The 18,690-nt window shown below is 43.6% G+C and overlaps 1 protein-coding gene across 3 annotated transcripts in view; it reads right to left on the bottom strand.

The window, feature by feature from the left end:
* Positions 1-18,690, bottom strand: part of ALS2 (alsin Rho guanine nucleotide exchange factor ALS2) — a 134,932-nt gene that overhangs the window by 89,261 nt on the left and 26,981 nt on the right. For all 3 annotated transcript variants that reach the window (XM_040439653.1, XM_040439654.1, XM_040439656.1), the window contains exons 3-9: positions 16,496-16,650; positions 14,936-15,840; positions 12,096-12,459; positions 2,238-2,406; positions 2,022-2,118; positions 1,810-1,887; positions 241-417 (exon numbers count right to left, since the gene is read on the bottom strand). In XM_040439653.1, the coding sequence (XP_040295587.1) occupies positions 241-417; positions 1,810-1,887; positions 2,022-2,118; positions 2,238-2,406; positions 12,096-12,459; positions 14,936-15,840; positions 16,496-16,650 (1,945 nt within the window). The remainder of the gene's footprint in view (positions 1-240; positions 418-1,809; positions 1,888-2,021; positions 2,119-2,237; positions 2,407-12,095; positions 12,460-14,935; positions 15,841-16,495; positions 16,651-18,690) is intronic.

The following is an 18,690-nucleotide window of genomic DNA, read 5'->3' as shown; positions in this document are numbered from 1 at the left end:
ATTTTCCCATTCCACAAGATTTTCTGTTGTACCCATATCCTGGGGTACAGTGTTCTTCACTTATCGTCTCTTCCTTTTGTGGTCTTTGTAGTGACAAAAGGCTACATTTTCATTTGCAGTCCCTTTTTTGCTATACATATACAGAGGACAAAGCTTCAACCCTATATTATTCCCCTTTTCCATACCCTTGATATGGTCAAGTCAACAGAACTCTAAAGCTTTCTTAATGGATGTACTCACCTGGGCACACTCTGTCAGCTGAACTGGTGACTGCCCCGAGTCTACCCCGCTGGAGACATCCACTATTCCAGGTCCACTATAATATACAACAGGCTGGTACTCATTTTTTCCATGTGCTAAAAAAAGAGAGTACTCCTGCCCAGCAGCTATGCTCCACACAGTGCCGTCTTCATATACCTGAAATAAGTGCCATTAACAGGAAATACTATTTTAACACATTGCTTAATAATTCAACAAAAAAAGAACACTCCCAGATATTAATATGTGGCTCCATCTCTGAGCTCTATTCTTCCCAATCTACCTCCCAATGTACAGGACAGCACAAATATCTCAGATTAGATGCATTTCAAAATCTTTACATGGGCCTGCTCTCCCCGACTACAGATCTGGCTGATCATATTGCAGCAAAAGCAAGGAATCCCATTATTCAGCTGAAGTCGGTTGTAAAAACGGAAGACAGCAGATTAGTCCAAAAGGAAGCAAAATAATTTTTGAGATGCTACAGCTCCAAAGCAGCTGCTGCCATATACAGGTGAAACTCGAGAAATTTGAATATCGTGCAAAAGTTAATTTGTTTTAGTAATGCAAATTAAAAGGAATTGCATTATTGCAGCTTAAAATTAGAATTTTGTGAAAAGGTTCAATATTCTAGGCTCAAAGTGTCACACTCTAGTCAGCGAATTAATCCATACCCCCTGAGCAAAGGGTACCTCAAAATTGTGACGTTGGGGTTTCATAAGCTGTAAGCCATAATCATCCAAATTATAACAAATAAAGGCTTGAAATATCTCGCTTAGCATGTAATGAGTCTCTCTCATATGTTAGTGTCACCTTTTAAGTGGCATTACTGAAATAAATGAACTTTGCACGATATTCTCATTTTTCGAGTTTCACCTGTAGATAATTTTCCAGAAACTGAATATGCTTTTATATTTCCTAATACATGGTGAAAATGGAAAATTACACATTTATGCTACACACCTTAGCTGTTACTGTGATGACGTGGTTTCATTGTGGATTCTAAAGCTGACCACAAAAATCTGAAGACTGTTGGCTAACAGCTAAAGTTAAAATCCTACCTACCCGTAGCAGACATCATTTTACTGGGCCCCATAGCTGATAATGGCAATCACGTATATGTATCTCCAGCTACATATGCAGAACCTATATTCTTTTATCAGTCATGTAAACTCTACCACACACTTGACAACTGCTAACACGACTTAAAGGGGCGGGCCGCAAACAAAATTTACCACCTATCCACAGGATAGGTGGGGATCCAATCGATGGGCCCCAAGTACACGGTCTGAAATAAGTGGAGGTCACATATGTGCACTGCTGCTCCATTCATAGTCGTTGGGACTGATAGAGACGGCAGTGTACAGCACTAAGCTATCCTCATCAGTCTCAGACTGGAGAGAATAGGGCGCATAGTGCGTACGCATGAATACAGCTTAATTTAAATGGGGAACGGGACCCTCGCTGTCCGTGTGATCAAACCTTTTTCCCCTATCCAGTGGACAGGTATTTAAAGTTGTTGGTGAGCCAACCCCTTACCAGGAATTATACCTTAGCAAGACGTGGCATAGTTGTTGGTGATTGCAGGTGCCCAAGTTGTCCTGAAAGATTACTTCCCCAAGAGAAAACCTGTAATTTCACAAGAAGAAAACATTATCCACACAATGTCTTTATTGTGTGAAGCCCAGTTAGCAGTTGGTTAAGATGGATAATAATAGGTTTGAGTCACATTATAAAAGTCAGCTACAGAACACAAACAGTACCTGAGACTTGGCGGTGAGAGCAACAGAATGGTGGCTACCAGCTGCCAACTGAACCACCTCTTTGCCATCCATACTGCGGACGCACAAAGGCTGTAACCTACATAATGAAATAGAGTCTCATATAGTTAAGAAAATAAATTATAGTTTATAAACAAACATGGCCCAAACAATGTTAAATGTTTCGTTTTCGATAAGAAATGTCATGTGGTCACTTACCTTGGCAAAACATCTCCATGTCCCAGCTGTCCTTCTTTACCTCTTCCCCAACTCCAGACTTCCGTCCTTAGGCAGGGAAGGAATATGTCGGCTTCACCGCTGTTTGTAGGGGTCAAGGCAACTGTTCTCATTTTTGCCCTCCCAACCTTCCTCAGCAATCTCGGGGAAACTAAAGAAAATACTTGAATTTACTTGAACATAATTTTATAATCTCTCAATCATGATGTTATGTGACAGAATAACGCAGTAACCCGACAGGTTCTGCACCACCACTCCAGTTCTCCCAGCAGGGTTTTGTTTTTCCATCTGCAGCAGTGATGTCATGTGACAACTGCAGCCAATCACTGGCTTCAACAGTGCACTGCTGAAGCCAAGTGATAGGCTGCAGTGGTCACGTGTTGTGACAACACTGCTGCAGCCAGGAAAACAGAGACCTGTCGGGAGAACCGGAGTGGTGGTGCAGAACCGGTCAGGTAACTAAATTCAATTTTTTTTATTACAACAGGTCGATCTCCTGAGTTGTTCGGTTTCCTCTTGACAACTGATTTAACCCCTTAGTGACCACCCATACACCTTTATACGGTGGTCACAAAGGGCCTTAGACTGGGCTGCTGCCTTTTCACAGTAGCCTGGTCTAAGTGCTGCACGTGTCCCCTGTGCAGCGGGGGCTCGGCTCTCACGAGAGCTGCACTCCTCCTCTAACAGTCCGGACTGGCAGGAGTGCAGATCTGGCCTGTTTGACCCCTTTACATGCCGTGGGCAATGGCTCCCACCGTATGTAAGCAGTGACAGAGGGAGCGGAACTCCCTTTGTCTCCCATTGGCACCCCGCAAATGTGATCGCGGGGTGCCAATGTGTGTATAGGCTGACTGGGACCTGGGATAGGTCTCAAGCCTGCCTTGAGTGTTTCCCAGCAGGCTGCGCCTGAAATCAATGGGACTGTTTTTATGGCCACTTAGACAGTTTTTTTTTTATAAACCATCTTTTTATTTCTTTTTTTGTCATATAATAGTATACAGTCATACCACACAGTTTTTGTCATACAATATAACATTAGAACATAACCCCCTAAATCCCTCCCTCCAACCCCCTCATCCCCCTTTCATCTCAGATGCAGTGAATTTACAATGAGAGACAAATGTAAGAGGTGTAAAGATTCTATCTATTGACCTAAATAAAATACTTTAATTTGTTTGCTAATTGAGTTTTTTATTTTCTTGTTTTGTGTGCATCTTGTACCATGGGTCTGATGGCCCCAACTTGGAATACCACTCAGTATAAAGAAATGGACGGATAAATCGCCAATATTTCTGATTCAGTAAAGAAATTCTCTCCATTTTCTAAAGAAGGAGGTTATTAATGCCGACCTGTGATACTTTGTCTCAATGTGCTCTAACGTGTCGTCTGATGGATAATCTCCTTCAGCGGCGGGGCATCTGGTTTGAGATAGTAAGTTAGAAGACATCTATTAGCTACCAGGATAACTACGTGGAATGCTGCTGCAATTTTAGTTTTACCTCTACGTACAAGAACCAGAAGAGTCGCTGGATCCATTGGGAGTTTTATGTGACATTTTGTTTCCATCAGGGATAGGAAAGACTGCCAGAAGATATGCACCCTCGGGCAGGACCAAAGCCTATGAGTTAGATCTGTGTTAGATATCTGGAATTTGGGACAGTGTGTTATGCTGCCCTCAACTATCTTATTAGGATCACATGGAGCATGGAAACCATATATAGCCCTATGTATTATTCTAAAATAAGTCACCCTCCAAACCTCACTGCTCACAATTTTTTGAACTAGGGCCCATCCCTCCAATATTTGGTCTGGGAGATTTAGGTCTGGGAAATCTTTAAGCCATGTCTTGAACAAGGAAGGATCCCCTTTCCTGGAGCTTAACTCCCTCAGAGAGCCATATATTGTCGCCAAGTCTTTTTTGATTCTAGGAGAGCTTAGGAAAGGCTCAAAGGGGTTGGCAGAGAATTCTGGTGATAAATCTTTCACTCTGGGGCGTAAAAATGCCATAAGTTGATGATATGCCAGGAAATGATCTGCAGGCAATTGATATAGACTTTGCATTTCCTGAAAGGTGCAGAATCTCCGCTCTGTCTGGTTCCAGATGTGCCTAACTTCATCTATACCTTTCTCTGCCCATTTCTGAAACGGTTTGTTTATAGCGGTTACATGGAATTCCGGATGTTTCCAAATCGCCATCTTTTAGATATTAAAAATGGGAGATTATATAGCTTTCTGACCGCTTTCTATGCAGCTATTTGGTCTCGTAGCAATACACTGTGCTTTATCTGTCCAGGTAAGACTGTGTATTTAGTATGTAGGATAGCATTTAAGCTCCATTTCTTCTTCAATGGAAAGTACTGAGTAGTGTGAGGATTTATTTATCCAGTACAGACCATGTCTCATTAAACTTGCCAGGTTATAGTTTCTGATATCAGGAAGCCCCATGCCACCTCCGCTTCTGTGCCTGGTCAATGTAGTTAAAGAGATTCTGCATCGTCTGGACAGCCAAACAAATGATCGGAAAGCCTTTAGGAGTAGCTGGACATCAGCATGCTTCAGTAGGATTGGTAAGGTTTGCATGGGATATAAAAGTTTACTAAAACCCATCATCTTCAGTAAGTGACATCTTCCCAGGAACTAAACAGGCAGGTTAAATAATGGGGGATAATTTAGTGTATATAGGGATTCTGGAGTCTTTCCTATTCAAATTCCCAAGTATTTGATACTTTGGGTCGCTATGGTGACGGGTAGGTCATGTAATTTTCTTTTATAAAAGAATTGAGAAGTCGACAGGTCGAGTAGTTCGCATTTGGTCATGTTTAAAACCTGACATTGTGCCAAAGTGTGAGAGAAGTCTGAATAAAGCTGGGAGTTCTCTATGGGAATAACAGATCATCAGCAAATAAAGGGTGTTTGAGCCCGTTTGCCAATGACAATACTTTTGACGTGTTTAGATAGAGTTATTGCTTTAGGGCTAGGTTAAATAATAATGGTGAAAGGGGGCTTCCCTGTCTAGTGCATTTTTGTAAACTAAAAGCTTGTGACAGGTGTCCTGGAGTGGAGATCCTAGCTAAAGGGGGGGAAGTGATATATGTTCTAAATTGGCCTGTGAAGCCCATGATGTCTAATACCTCATTCAGCCATCCCCAGCTCACATTATCAAACGCTTTTTCTGCATCTATGGCGAGCAGAGCTGGGGATGGGTGGAGGAGAGGACGCAGTTTGATCTCGTCAAGTACAGCCAGTACCTTGCGTATATTATAAACTGCTGCTCTACCTTGTATAAAGCCAACCTGGTGAGATGTTATAAGTGTAGGTAAGAAAGCCGATAGTCTGTCTGCTAATATTTTTGAGAGGTATTTAAGATCATTGTCTATGAGGGAGATCGGGCAGTAAGACGATGCCAAAGTGCCATCTTTGCCCGGTTTTGAGAGTACTTTGATATATGCCGTGTTCATGTCTGGTGCTATTGGTTGTATAAGGATGTAAGGACTGGAGAGATTTTTGGGGCCAACACTTTATAGAACTCATTCGTATAGCAGTCTGGTCCGGGGGCTGTTCCATTTCCAGATTGGCGGATTACCCTCTGCACTTCTTCCTCAGTGATAGGTTGATTCAGGGATGTCTTCAGGTGTAACTCGGGGCATTGAGAGACTTTCTAGTCATGATTTCCCCGCGCTAAAACCCTCTTTTGGTACTGTATAAAGGTTTTTTATAATAATCTCTTAGTATCTCAATTATTTCTTTTGGTTGATGGCAGAGTATACTGTACCTTGTGTATTTTTTAATGAAGAGATTAATGAAGGGGATTTCATCCCCTTTGCTAAAGATGCCAAGAGTTTACCCGATTTGTTCCCGAATCTGAATAGACGAGCTTCCCTCCGCGTCCCATCTAATTCCTCTTTTTGTCTGTGCCATCTATCATATACCGCTTTAGTTTTGCTCCATTATTGTATAGATTGAGCAGATGGGCGCAATTGAAATTCTGTATAAGAATCCCTGATAGTGTTAGTTAGTTCCTTTAGTTTCTCGAGTGTTATTTTTTTAACCCCCTTGTGTAGGCCAGGATCTTTCCTCGTATCACTGCTTTACCCGCTCTCCAGGCCAATTGTGGCTCGCAAGAAGGTGAATTGGTATCCCAGTATTCCCCCCCACCAATGTTTCATTATTTCATAGAAATTCGCCAAATCAGATGGAAATCTCCAGATGAAGTCTGTCCCTCTTGTGATACATCTGTAATTTCCATAGTTACTGGGGAATGATCAGAGATGACTAGGTCATCTATGCCTATAGAGAGAATTTTTAGAAGAATGCTCTCTGTCACCAAGAAGTAGTCTAGGTGTAACCAGGAATCATGTGCTGCTGAGAAATGGGTGAACTCTCTCCCCTCCGGGTGGAACTGTCGCCATGCATCATGTAAACCAGCTTCAGAGGACAATTTTATCAAATCTCTGTCTCAATGTCTGGGTATTATTTGTCGACCTAGGGAACTACAGCGATCTTCCTCAAGGATCATCACCGCATTCATATCTCCCGCAACTATTTGAAGAGATACTGGGTCTTTAAGTAGCCTGTTCCTCAGGTCCTCAAAAATTCAGAATTGGTTTCATTTGGGCCGTATATGTTACAAATACTTAGGGTTTCGGACGGCGATCCCAGCACACGACCAACCCATAGTCTAAGCATGGGGGAAAAGTCTGCCCTGATTACGTGTGTTTCCTGAAGTAGTGCTATGTCCGCTTTTAAACGTTTAAGGTGTCTCAGCACCATTAGGCGTTTGTGGGGAGACCGTAGGCCCTTAAAGAGGACCTTTCAGGTTTTTTTTTTTTATTCAAGATAAATACCTTTGCCTGCGCTGATGCTGCCACCCTGCCTGTTTTTTTCAAATATTGCTCCTGCGCCCTGCTGTGCCCCCATTCCCCACAGTTTTTGTGCTCTATATGCTAATACCGAGCAACAGTACAGGGAGGAAGATACGTCAGGGTTTCTCAACGGGCGTCTTCTTCTCCTTGGCTGTGACGCTCTCCTCTGTGATTGGATCATGGCACAGCCAAGGCAAAAGAGACGCCCATTGAGAAACCCTGGTGTCTCCTCCTCCCTGTACTGTTGCTCGGTATTAGCATACTGAGCACAAAAACTGCGGGGGAAGACACAGCAGGGCGCAGGAGCGATATTTAAAAAAAAAAACAGGCAGGGTGGCAGCATCTAAGGGGGGTACCCCGCAGGCAAAGGTATTTATCTTGAATAAAAAATAAAAAATAAATGTAAAAAAGGTCCTCTTTATTTTATGCAAGGAAAACAATTGTAGCTCACTGGGGAGCAAGGACAATACCAACAGTCAACTAATGGGAGAATTGGACTAGACTCTCGCTCGCTAGAGAGGAATTTCACTTGGTATCAATTAAGAAAAAATATACATTCGCTAAAAAAAATGCCAGAAATGGCTGAAATAGCGGGCTTGGTTGGTGCTGGACCTGGGGGACGGGAACGTTTATACAACACAATTATTATTATTATTATTTTTTTTTTTTTTCTTCTTTCTTTTCACCAACCCCTCCGGAATAAGACAAAGCAACAGGGAAGGTACAAGGGTTTTGCAAATTCATATTGCTGTTAATTATTTATATTGTTAATGAAAAAGGAAAACTGGAAAAATTGAAAAAGATTGTTAACTACTGATATACTTGTATCCATTAAAATTAATAAAGACATATTAAAGGGAAAGGTCCTCATTAACATTCCATGTAATAATTTTTGTCATGGTTAGGGGCTGAAATAGGTATTTTGTCACCCACAAGCTTGTTAGATAGTAGTGTACAATATTGTTTCTGAGATGTAAATAAGTTCCCCGTATAACAACCCCAACTGAAGCATATAATAAAGCATAAAAATAACAACATGAAATCACTTAAAGAGGACCTTTCACCGATTATTACACTATGAACTAAGTATACAGCCATGGGGATCTCACTGCACTTACTATTATCCCCGGGCGCCGCTCCGTTCTCCCGCTATGCCCTCCGGTATCTCTGCTCACTAAGTTATGGTAGGCGGAGTCTGCCCTTGTTCTTCTGTAGCGCTGGCCAATCGCATTGCAGAGCTCACAGCCTGGGAGAAAATAACCTCCCAGGCTGTGAGCTCTGCGCTGCGATTGGCCAGCGCTAGAGCAGAACAAGGGCAGACTCCGCCTACCATAACTTAGGGGCTGAAATCTCTGCCTACTATAACTTAGTGAGCGGAGATACCGGAGGACATAACGGGAGAACGGAGCGGCGCCCAGGGATAATAGTAAGTGCAGTGAGATCCCCGGGCGCCGCTCTACATGTCTGTATACTTAGTTCATAGTGTAATAATAGGCGAAAGGTCCTCTTTAAGTGACAAATATCTCAGACCTCACTTCTTCCCAGCATGACTTCAGAATTCAGATCACACATTGGGGGCACGCTCAATAAAGTGAAAGGAAGCCATCAGCTCGCAGTACTCTTTTTGAAATGATACTGGAAAGTAGTTTGGCAAGAAGGGTGAGAAAAGACATTTATGTCTAATAGTGACACCCTTAGCAGTGTCTCTGTCTCCCCTTCAAGTTTATAACATCAAATAGGGACACCTATACATGGCGGTTACTATGTAATCCCCGCCACCCCATGATAATCTGTGTCCCTGTATACTCCACTAGTTATGGCGATGTTCCTCTCATGAGCCTGGTTGGGCTCGGGATCTTTTCCTCTGTTCCTTAGGATCTTGTGACGGTCTAATATCTGGCGAGTCGGAGAATATCTTGCGGCGATTGACCCTGTCATGGACGGTTTTCGCATCTTGAATATTGTGGTATTGGGGATAGCTGACGAAGCCGCTGAGGTGAAACGTGCGTCGAGGTCTCACGCTTATGGTCTGGCATCCATCATATTCACCATGTCTTCAGGTACGTCCTGTGTTTAGTATAGCCTGGCATCCCCATATGGCACTTCTATATACATCCATAGTGGGTCCCTGACATTTCAGGTTTATTCTTGCCACTTTTTGAGATCTAGATACTGACTTCATTTGAGGATTCATTGTTTATACTGGTCAGTTTTGTTGCCTATGTATTTTGGGGTGTGTGGGATAGCTCATGGACAACCAGGTATGATTTTCTGCACCAACTGCATATAGCCCCATTGTGGTGATTATTTTGTGTTACGCAGTACCGGTTGTCCTGGAGCTAGTGCCCCGGTCCCCCTCCCCTTTCCCCCCCCCTCCCTTTACTGGCTATACCACCCTGTGTTTTATTATGCATAGGTAGACAGGTGTATGATTTGGTGTCGCATGGCCCTTTGCTTCTCTGTATACCGTATACCATCCTGTCTTTTCTCCATACTTTATATTTTATAATAAATTGATATTTTGATACATTACTTCCACTTGCTTGTTTTAGTCTATTTTGGATACTGTACAAGTGGTAATTGTAGCTGTCTAGTTTGACAGAGAGGTTTGTTGTAGGTTTAATATTGTGGTAGGTGTCTGTAGTGCTATCTGTATTATAGATCCGCAGGGTACAGTAGTGCAAACTTTGCCTGTGCACGGTGCAGTTCGGAGCAGATTGACGAGAATTCCCGCCTTCGTCGGGTAACCTCTGCGGAAAAATCCTCAAAGAGCAATACATGGTGGCCCCACAACTCCAGTGGCATGTCGTGTTTCTTGAAGGCCCGGAGTATAGAGGCTTTGTCTGAAAAGTCTAGATAACACAATATGACCTGTCTGGGACTTTGTCTAAGCCAGGCATCCTCAAACTGCGGCCCTCCAGCTGTTGCAAAACTACAATTCCCAGCATGCCCGAACAGCCTACAGGTATCAGCCTACAGCAGGGCATTGTGGGAGTTGTAGTTTTTCAACAGCTGGAGGGCCGCAGTTTGAGGATGCCTGGTCTAAGCGCTGGATGCAATGAAGGGTCAGATTGGTCGCAGCAGAGGGAGGAAGACACTGGACCCACTCTATGTGCTCTTTCAACCTTGCAGATGGCGGGTAGGTCGAGTGCTTTAGGTAGCTCTTGTTTGCATATGTTTAAGAGATCTTGTAAAGGGACGGACTCAGGCACTCCAACTAGCCTCAGGTTGTTCCGCCGAGAGCCATATGTTAGCGCCGGCCATGTTCTGTTATTTCTTGGCGTAAGTGCGCTAATGACGCTGAGATTCCTGTAAGTCAGGGAGTATTCTGGCTGCTACTTCAAGCGCCAATTTTTTGTAGTCTACTTTTAATTCCTTGCCTTGGTCATCACCATCTAGGTAATCGTCTTCAGGCGGTAGTGGAGCAGCGTCCTCAGGAGCTGGCAGAGGGGCAGGGTCTGCCATGATGTTTGCTGAAGGGGCTGCTTCCACAGCCTTTTGCTGTCCCCTTTGACGAGTTGTGCTCCAGATGTTGACAAATGAACTGGTCCATATGACTCGGTACTGATGTAAGGCGTTGATGAGCCCAGGTCCTGTTTGATAACAAGCCTGGTACGATAAGGAGCAAGTGGTGGACAGAGCTGCACGGTGCCGAGCTGTAGTAAGTGCGACCGGAAGTCGTTGCTCCTCTCTTGATTGACAAGGACCTGCCTAATAACCTGCACTCAGGGTGATGATGTCACCATGCGATCATGGTGGGAGCACGCAGCAACGTCATCACGATTAGTGCAGATCCTTCCGCAGGTCCTTTTCAATCAAGAGAGGAGCAACTGCCTCGGCGTGTGAAAGTGGAAGAGGTGAGTATTTTTATTTATTTGTTTAATAAAAAAAAGCCAAATAAATTCATCAGTTTTTCATGGCCAATTTTAACGGCCAAGAAAAACGGATGCGGAACAGCCATTAAAAATGGACAGACGGACAGAACAGAAGCAGAAATGGGTGAAAAATGGCCATAAAAAAACCTGACAGCGTGTCCGTTTTTAATGGCCTTTTTTTTCCACTGTCGTGTGTATGTAGCCGTACAAGGAAGTTCTTACATCTGTCCACGCTTTCAGCCAGTACCAGATCCTGAGGGGCCATGTGCCATAAATTTACAATTTGAATAGTAAAATAATGCTTTTAAAATTGATAGAGAGATTTTGCTTTCTTTGAACATAAGAAGTGACCCTGAGCTCTCTGCAGAAGACTGGCATCGCAGCTAAAAATTTGTTTATTATCAACAATGACATCCAAATCCTTCTCCGCTATAGACTCTCCCAAGAGTAATCCATTCAGGGTATAAGTAGCAACTTCATTTCTTGCCCTAAAATGTATAACCTTACCAAGATTGAACCTAATTTGTCATTTTGCTGCCCATGTAGCCAGTGTACGAAAATTTTGGCATAAAAAAAAAACGGGTTGTCCAGGCAACAGATAATGACCTGTCCTCAGGATAGGTCATCATTAACAGATTGGTGGGTGTCAGACACCTGTCACCCCCACCGATCATCTGTTTTGGGCAGCGTAAACACCAGAAACTATACAGTGAAGGGGGCTGGAAGCAGGCAGCTCCATACAATATGTATTAGCCGTGCCGGGGGACCGCAGCTCAGGTCCCATTGAAGTGAATGGATGCTGAGCTGTGGTAGGCCAGTGCCGGAAAGAGAGCTTCCATACACAGAACAGTTTCCTGCACCACCAATCTGATATTGGTGACTTATCCTGAGGATAGATCACCAATATCTGTAGCCCAGACAACCTGTTTAAGCAATGTAACTCTTTCTCTCAGCTAATGTACCTACTTTATACTTTTTTCGTATGTATGACCTGAGTTGCATGCCGTTTTTTCATTATTTGTTTCACTACATTAATTACTAACAATATTAGGCAGAGTTGTTGCTAAAAGCAAGGCCTGATTTTGCACTAGTGCACTGCTCACCTTGAGAAAGAAGCCCTGGTAAGGAGAGTCTTCTGCAGCCGGCTTCAGCCTCTTCCTCTCGTATGTCCACAAGACTGGAGCTTTTCTTGCCCTGCATAGACTCTAGTTTTACTTGCTCTTCTCTGCTGTCTTTCAGCCCCTCTTGTATGAGGGGACCTAAAGGGTTCTGGACTCCCGCATCACACAGAGAGCCAGAATAAAAGTTCATGACTTTCTTGAGCGACAAAGCTCCAGCTTCGCAAGTAGCCGCTACCCGGACGCCAACAGCTGATGCACAGGACGCGACGAGGCTGTTGAGGGATGATGTTGTGGTAGTTGCAGGACTCAAAAGACAGTCAACATCCGTTAACGCGTGCTCTTTACTCTAAAACAAAAGAAAAAGGAAACCCATGTACAAATGATCTCTCTAAATGAGAAGGCACGGTGGTTAATGCCAAACCGAGAAAACTTCGGGAAAAATACAGCTTAGTTAAAGCTTTATATTTTGGAGCTCATTCACAGATGCAATACAAGCAGCTTGGGGAGGAAAAGAGAAAAAATAAAACTGGCATAAAAGAATATAAATGTGACAGGCCTGATGGCCGCACACCCTACCTGCCCCCACCACACCCCCATTTTAGAAAAGCGGTGAGAGCAACACAGAAGCAAAATTTTGTCACAAAGTGTTTTTTGCCAGAAAACCGGCATAGTGAGATAATAAATCACCCCTTTGGGTGAGACCCCATGGGGCAGCTGGCCACATGCAGCCAAGCCATGCCCACCCACAGCAGCCAATGCGTGCATGATTTTACATTACAAACGTGCGTCCATTGGTTGCCATGGGCAAGTGCACCTTGGCCGTATGCAGCCAGCCACACCATGGGATCGTACCTTAAGGGTCCATTCACACGTCCGCAAGTGTTTTGCGGTCCGCAAATTGTGGATTCGCAAAAAACACGGACACTGGCGGACCGCACATGCCAGGCACATTAAATAGAAATGCCTTTTCTTGTCCGTATCTGCGGACAAGAATATGACATGTTCTATTTTTTTGAAAATGAATGGGTCCACACCCATTCCGCTAAATTGTGGAACAGATGCAGACCCATTCATGCGGGCGTGTGAATGGACCCTTAGAGTGGAGCCACATGTTCGGGTTATTTTATGTAGGTTTTTGAAGCCAAAACCATAAGTGGAATTAAAAAAGAAAAAGCGAGATAGCATCTGTACTTTATACTTTCTCTTCCTGTATGATCCACACCTGGCTTCAAAAACCGCATAAAAAAAAAACAAAGTGCAGCAGCATCCTAAAGGAACATTCACATGACTTTTGGAGACAAAGTTTGGCAGGGATTCTGCTGTAAAAGCCGCCGGGAAGCCACATGGAAATTACCCTCCTATTGTTTTCAATGGGAAGCTGAGACTTATGCTGTGAAAGCACCAAGAATGGGCTAGAAGGGTAGCATGGAAAAATCAGTGGCAGAATCAGTAGCGGAAAACAGTTTTGGTTCTGGTTTTGTACTTTGGTGGTGGTTTCAGGAGTTGTTTTTACAAGAATTTTAGTAGGTTTTTTTTTATGTCTTTTTTGTTTTTTTAAGAGTGTGGTTTTCAGTTTTTTTTCTGCTTTCCCATTCGCTTCTATGGAGATTTACTACCATCAAATCTGCTTCAAAGGAACATGTCGCTTTTCTACTGTTTTTCAAATCAGCTGAAAAAAAAACTACCATTTGCACATGGTTATGTTTTTTAAAATGTTTTTCCAGGCAGCGTTTTGAATGTGGATTATGCAGCAGAAAATGCTGAATCAGTGGCAGATTTTTCCGAAATGAACATAATCTCAGACTACCCGCACATTAGGCAGTCCAGCAGCGGGATCCGCATGCAGACAATTGCCATTTGCCAGGCAGCACCTGTACAGGAGCAGCCTGGCAAGCAGTGGTGGTCTGAAGCTCAGTGCACATATACACAGTAACTGGAGCAGATTCACCCATAGGGCTCATGCACACGACAGGTGTTTTTTGCCCACATCTGATACGCAATTTTTGAGGGTCTGATGCAAACCCATTGACTTCAATGGGCTGCAAAAGATGGTGCGCTGTCCGCATCCGTATGTCCGTTTTGCAGACCAGCCAAAAAATAGAACATGTCTAATTCTTCTTTTTTTATGGACCAGGATAGGACCGTCCTATATAGGGCAGAACGGGCCATTCATGCAAAACGCACATGGTTAAAAAAAAATGTAAGTATCTTACACTCACCTTGCTGATCCCCCGCTGCTGCTGTTCAGACAGTGCTCAGGTCCATGTGGAGCTCCGCTTTCTGTTCCTAAATGGCTGGAAATGCCACTCAGCCAATCACTGGATGAGGAAGGTCGTCGATGCAGCCAGGGATCGGCTGAGCAGCACTCCCAGCCAATATGCTGCGAGGGCAGAGGAGGAGACCTGAGCACGGTCGGAATCAGAGAGGTGAATATAAGGATTGATCCGTTTAACGTATACAAAAAACGTATATTTTAAACGGCTGCCTCAGACTGATGCCATACAGTGGCATCCGTTCACCATAGAGTCCTATTGCTAAAAAAATTTATACTTTTTTACCATTGTAAGAACACGTACACGTTTTTTTTTTGGACAGTGCAGGATACAAGAACGTGGTGTGCTGCATTTTTGTATGCTTTTTCCTAACGTATACATCAAACGGAGGCTTTAAATTACCGCATAATGTGACACATGAGATTTATAAAAATGGGGCTTCGTCCTCAAAGCCAAAATAGGTTTCATCCTTAAGGGGTTAACCCACTAAAATTCAATTTTAGCATGTGGCTTCAAACCAACAACGTGACTTGTGACACAGTATCTTACCTGTGCATGATCTGAGGCTGTGTTCTGTGGAGATGACTGTTCTGCGACTGCCTTAGTGTCAGACTGTACATCATTGTCATTTACTGGCTTGTCGCCATTGCCACCCATCTCACTCTCACACATACTGGCCACATCTGTGCCAACCTCTGTCTCCAAGTCTGTCAGTTTGGAACCACAACTGCTCCTGTCCTCTGACGTATCAGAAGGAAATGAAACCTCTTCTACTTTGGACCTTTTACCCTTTGAGGACAGGGGAGACTTGATAGTCCTTGCGTCAGGTTGGGACTCTGCTAACATTACCCCAAGAGGGCAGCAGTGAGCATCGGAAATAATGACATGGTCTTCCTTTTCAGTCATAGTTATTAGCAGCTCTCTACAATGATTGCATCTCTCCGGCACAGGCTTTACTTCTTGTGCAAGTGGGCACTGCACCAGGGCCAGGCTGTGAAATGCACCACATACCACCTGAAGGACAACGCGACCTGCAAGATGCTCCACTTTTTGAGGTTTAATCACAGGGAAGGTTGAAGTTAGTAATCCAAGCTGACAGCCGCTGCCCCAGGCCCAGATTTCCCTGCTGGAGGACAATGCAAGTGTGTGCTCTTCTCCACATGACAGCTGCAGAACTCGCACCCACAGAGGAGGTGTGCTTTCCTGGTCAGTTATGGTGATTGGTATAGGCTCTAGTACAGATGGGCGGTTGGCGATTGCACATTGCCCAGCAGTGTTCTCCCCCCACATGTACACCATGCCATTTTCCGTCACTGCTCCATTGTGATAACTTCCTGCGGCAACACATATTACACGGTGACCACTCAGCGCTTTCTCTACTAGAGGGACATCGCAGGGAACATCATCCACATTCTCCTTCCATGGCTGCTTTCCAAAGCTAAAGACTTCGCCATCTAAAAAAAAAAAACAAACACAGAAAGTACATTTAACAAAACATTCATGTAACAAGAAAAATGAGAAAAATTCTAAACACAGAAAATGTGCAAAAAAAACTCATAAAACAATATGCCAGCACTCCTCTCCCCTCCTTTATTTTCACCTTTCCCTTGGTCCTACTAAGAAATCTTCTGTCCCCCCCTCCTCCAAGCTCACAGTCCTGCGCCTGGCTGTAACACAACTGGCTGGGGGTAGGAAGCCCCTTCCTCTTCCCTTGCCACCGCACACTCCCACGGCAGATCACTTGCCCAAGATGGAACAGACCAGCAGAAGAGTAACCCCTGGGTTCACTGCAGGACTCCTACAAGACTACTTCTTTCAGGCAGAAAATGCTGCAGACAAATATATTTGATTTATTACTAGGTTTAGTGTTCATGAATGACTAATCTGGAAGACAGTCATTAAAACCTGCAGAGAACATCAGATGAACCAGATAAAGGAACACTACAGCAATAATGCAAGTATTGACTATTGCCAAATCTGCAAATATCATTTGCCAAATCTTAAGCGCCGGTTATCAATACTGGTTATAACTGACGTACTAGGCCAGTAGTAAGGACATATATCCTTTGACCACCATAAAGCGAACACGTTAACGGAGAAGCCACGTACCACTTGTGAGCAACAGCCCATGATTTCTTCCCAGGCTGACTTGTAGCACAGATCTTCCTCCCAGTCCATGAAATCGTACTGGTGTAACAGGGGATGACCCCACCTGCCAGACATAGGTTGCACCTCGTTCTTGAACGCCTTCCGATTCTTCTGAACTAATAAGAAATCAGAGATTTTGGTAAAATCCCAAATTAAAAATTGTATAAAAGGGCCACCTGAGCCCTCCTCACGGCCGGTCAGCGGATGTATTTGGGGATGTATTTTGTGCTGCTGGCAGTATCTTGTGATGGACTGTGGTATTTGGCTCTGCTGGGGTAGTGTAATGTGCCACAATATGGTATTCCTGGCCCTGCCTTCCATCAATTTGGAGCAGACTACAAAACAGGGCCACTTTTAGTATTTTTTCCAGGGCCACTCTAAGTTCCCAGTCCGCCCCTGGCAATATGGTTATATTGTGTGATCGAGATCGCAGTCACACTACATAACATGTTGCATTTGCTATGTACAGCAATTTAGCGTCAGAAGATTCATTTTAATACCTTAAAGGGAATCTCTCACCCCGGTTTTGGACTGTTATCTGCAGTAATACATGGTGAGAACTGCAGGTACGGAGTCCAGATCCCCATTTCTTATTTTCCTACTGCCCCCACCCCGTCAGGCACCAGTCAGGACTGCAGAGCAGTTCTAACATAATAGAGAGGACTCATGTACACATGCACAGCCGTCCTGACAATGTATTTCAATGCAGCTCTGAGCGCTGACAGCGGAGGAACAGGGGGCAGTAAGAAAATGAAATGTAGTGATCTGGACTCCATATCTGCAGTACTGTTCATGTACTGTTGTAGATAATAGTCCAAAATTTGGGTGACAGACTCCCTTTAACCACCAAACACCACATTGCTGACTGCAGCCCAGAGAAGACGGCAGAGCAGCTGCAGGTAGGGAAGGTTTTTTAATACCAGGATCCTAGCACTTCCTCTTTAATGCCCAAGTAATCCTAATTGTATTTTCAGCATTGTGTTCCAGGACACCCCCCCCTCCCCCCACCAAATCGAAGTAGCTGTTATGAAGACTTCTTATTTTGTGGTTTTATTGGTACATTTTGGGGTAAATATAATCTATTGACAAATTTTTTTAATTTTTGGGCAGGTGGGACATAAAAAAAAGCAATTTTTTTTGTTCATTATAAATAATAAGTTATCTTTAGTCTACAGCAGGGGTGCACAACCTGCGGCCCTTGATACCATTCTGTGCGGCCCCCAACCATCTGGTAACAGATATGTATTTCTATGTCTTGTGGCTGCTCACATGTATTTTTCATGTATTCTCCCATTAGATGGGAGCACTAGAAGTGTAACTAGACATTTATGATATGTTCAATATGCCAAAAATATAGTATTTCCGTTAGTAGTACCTCTTTAAGTTTTATTTTCGGCCCTTGGAATTGGTTTAGGCTGACAACGTGGCCCCCAACCAGAAAAGGTTGTGCACCCCTGGTCTACAGGTTGCTACAATTTGCGCGATACCAAATAGGTATACTTTCTGTGGTAAACAATTTAATAAAAAAATCTAAAAATGGGAGTTTATTTTTTTTCTGTGAGGGATAGAGTCATACTAAAGTTTTACTGAAGGTAATTTCACTTTTCTTTGTTTCGCTAGAGGACTTGAAGCGATTCTCTGACCCGAGTTGTAAGGCTCTGAAATGCATACAGCATTATAACCTGGCAGCAGTAACTACTCGGCAGCATGCTTGGCTCTGGATTTATCCACAGGACTTGCTCCACCTGCCACACTGTTCTCTCCGCAGTATTCATGACCCCCACTCACACTCACACTCAGATGGAGCAAGCCTCGTGAATTATTACACAGCAAAGCATGCTGGGTTTGGTTAGAAAACCCAGCAGAAGGCTGATGAAAAATGGGGGTTCCTTTTAACATAAAGTCACAGATTTTAGTACATTATTTTAAAAAATAAACAAAATTTTTTAAAAGTACTAAAAAAATACTGTATATCCTGTCACTTAGCACAAAAAAATAACTAGTGCATCATTAAAAGGTTTACTAAGGCTGACTTCACACTTTATTTCTATGTCTATGGGAAATATGAAACGCAGGGCACACAAGTGCTTTTTGCTAGTGGAGTTTTTATTAATTAGGTGGTTGTTTTTATTTTATTTCTTGCTCCTTTTGAAGCA

The sequence above is a fragment of the Bufo bufo genome, chromosome 7, assembly GCF_905171765.1.
Source record: "Bufo bufo chromosome 7, aBufBuf1.1, whole genome shotgun sequence".
Classification (NCBI taxonomy): Eukaryota; Metazoa; Chordata; class Amphibia; order Anura; family Bufonidae; genus Bufo; species Bufo bufo.
This window is presented reverse-complemented; position numbering and strand designations above follow the sequence as displayed.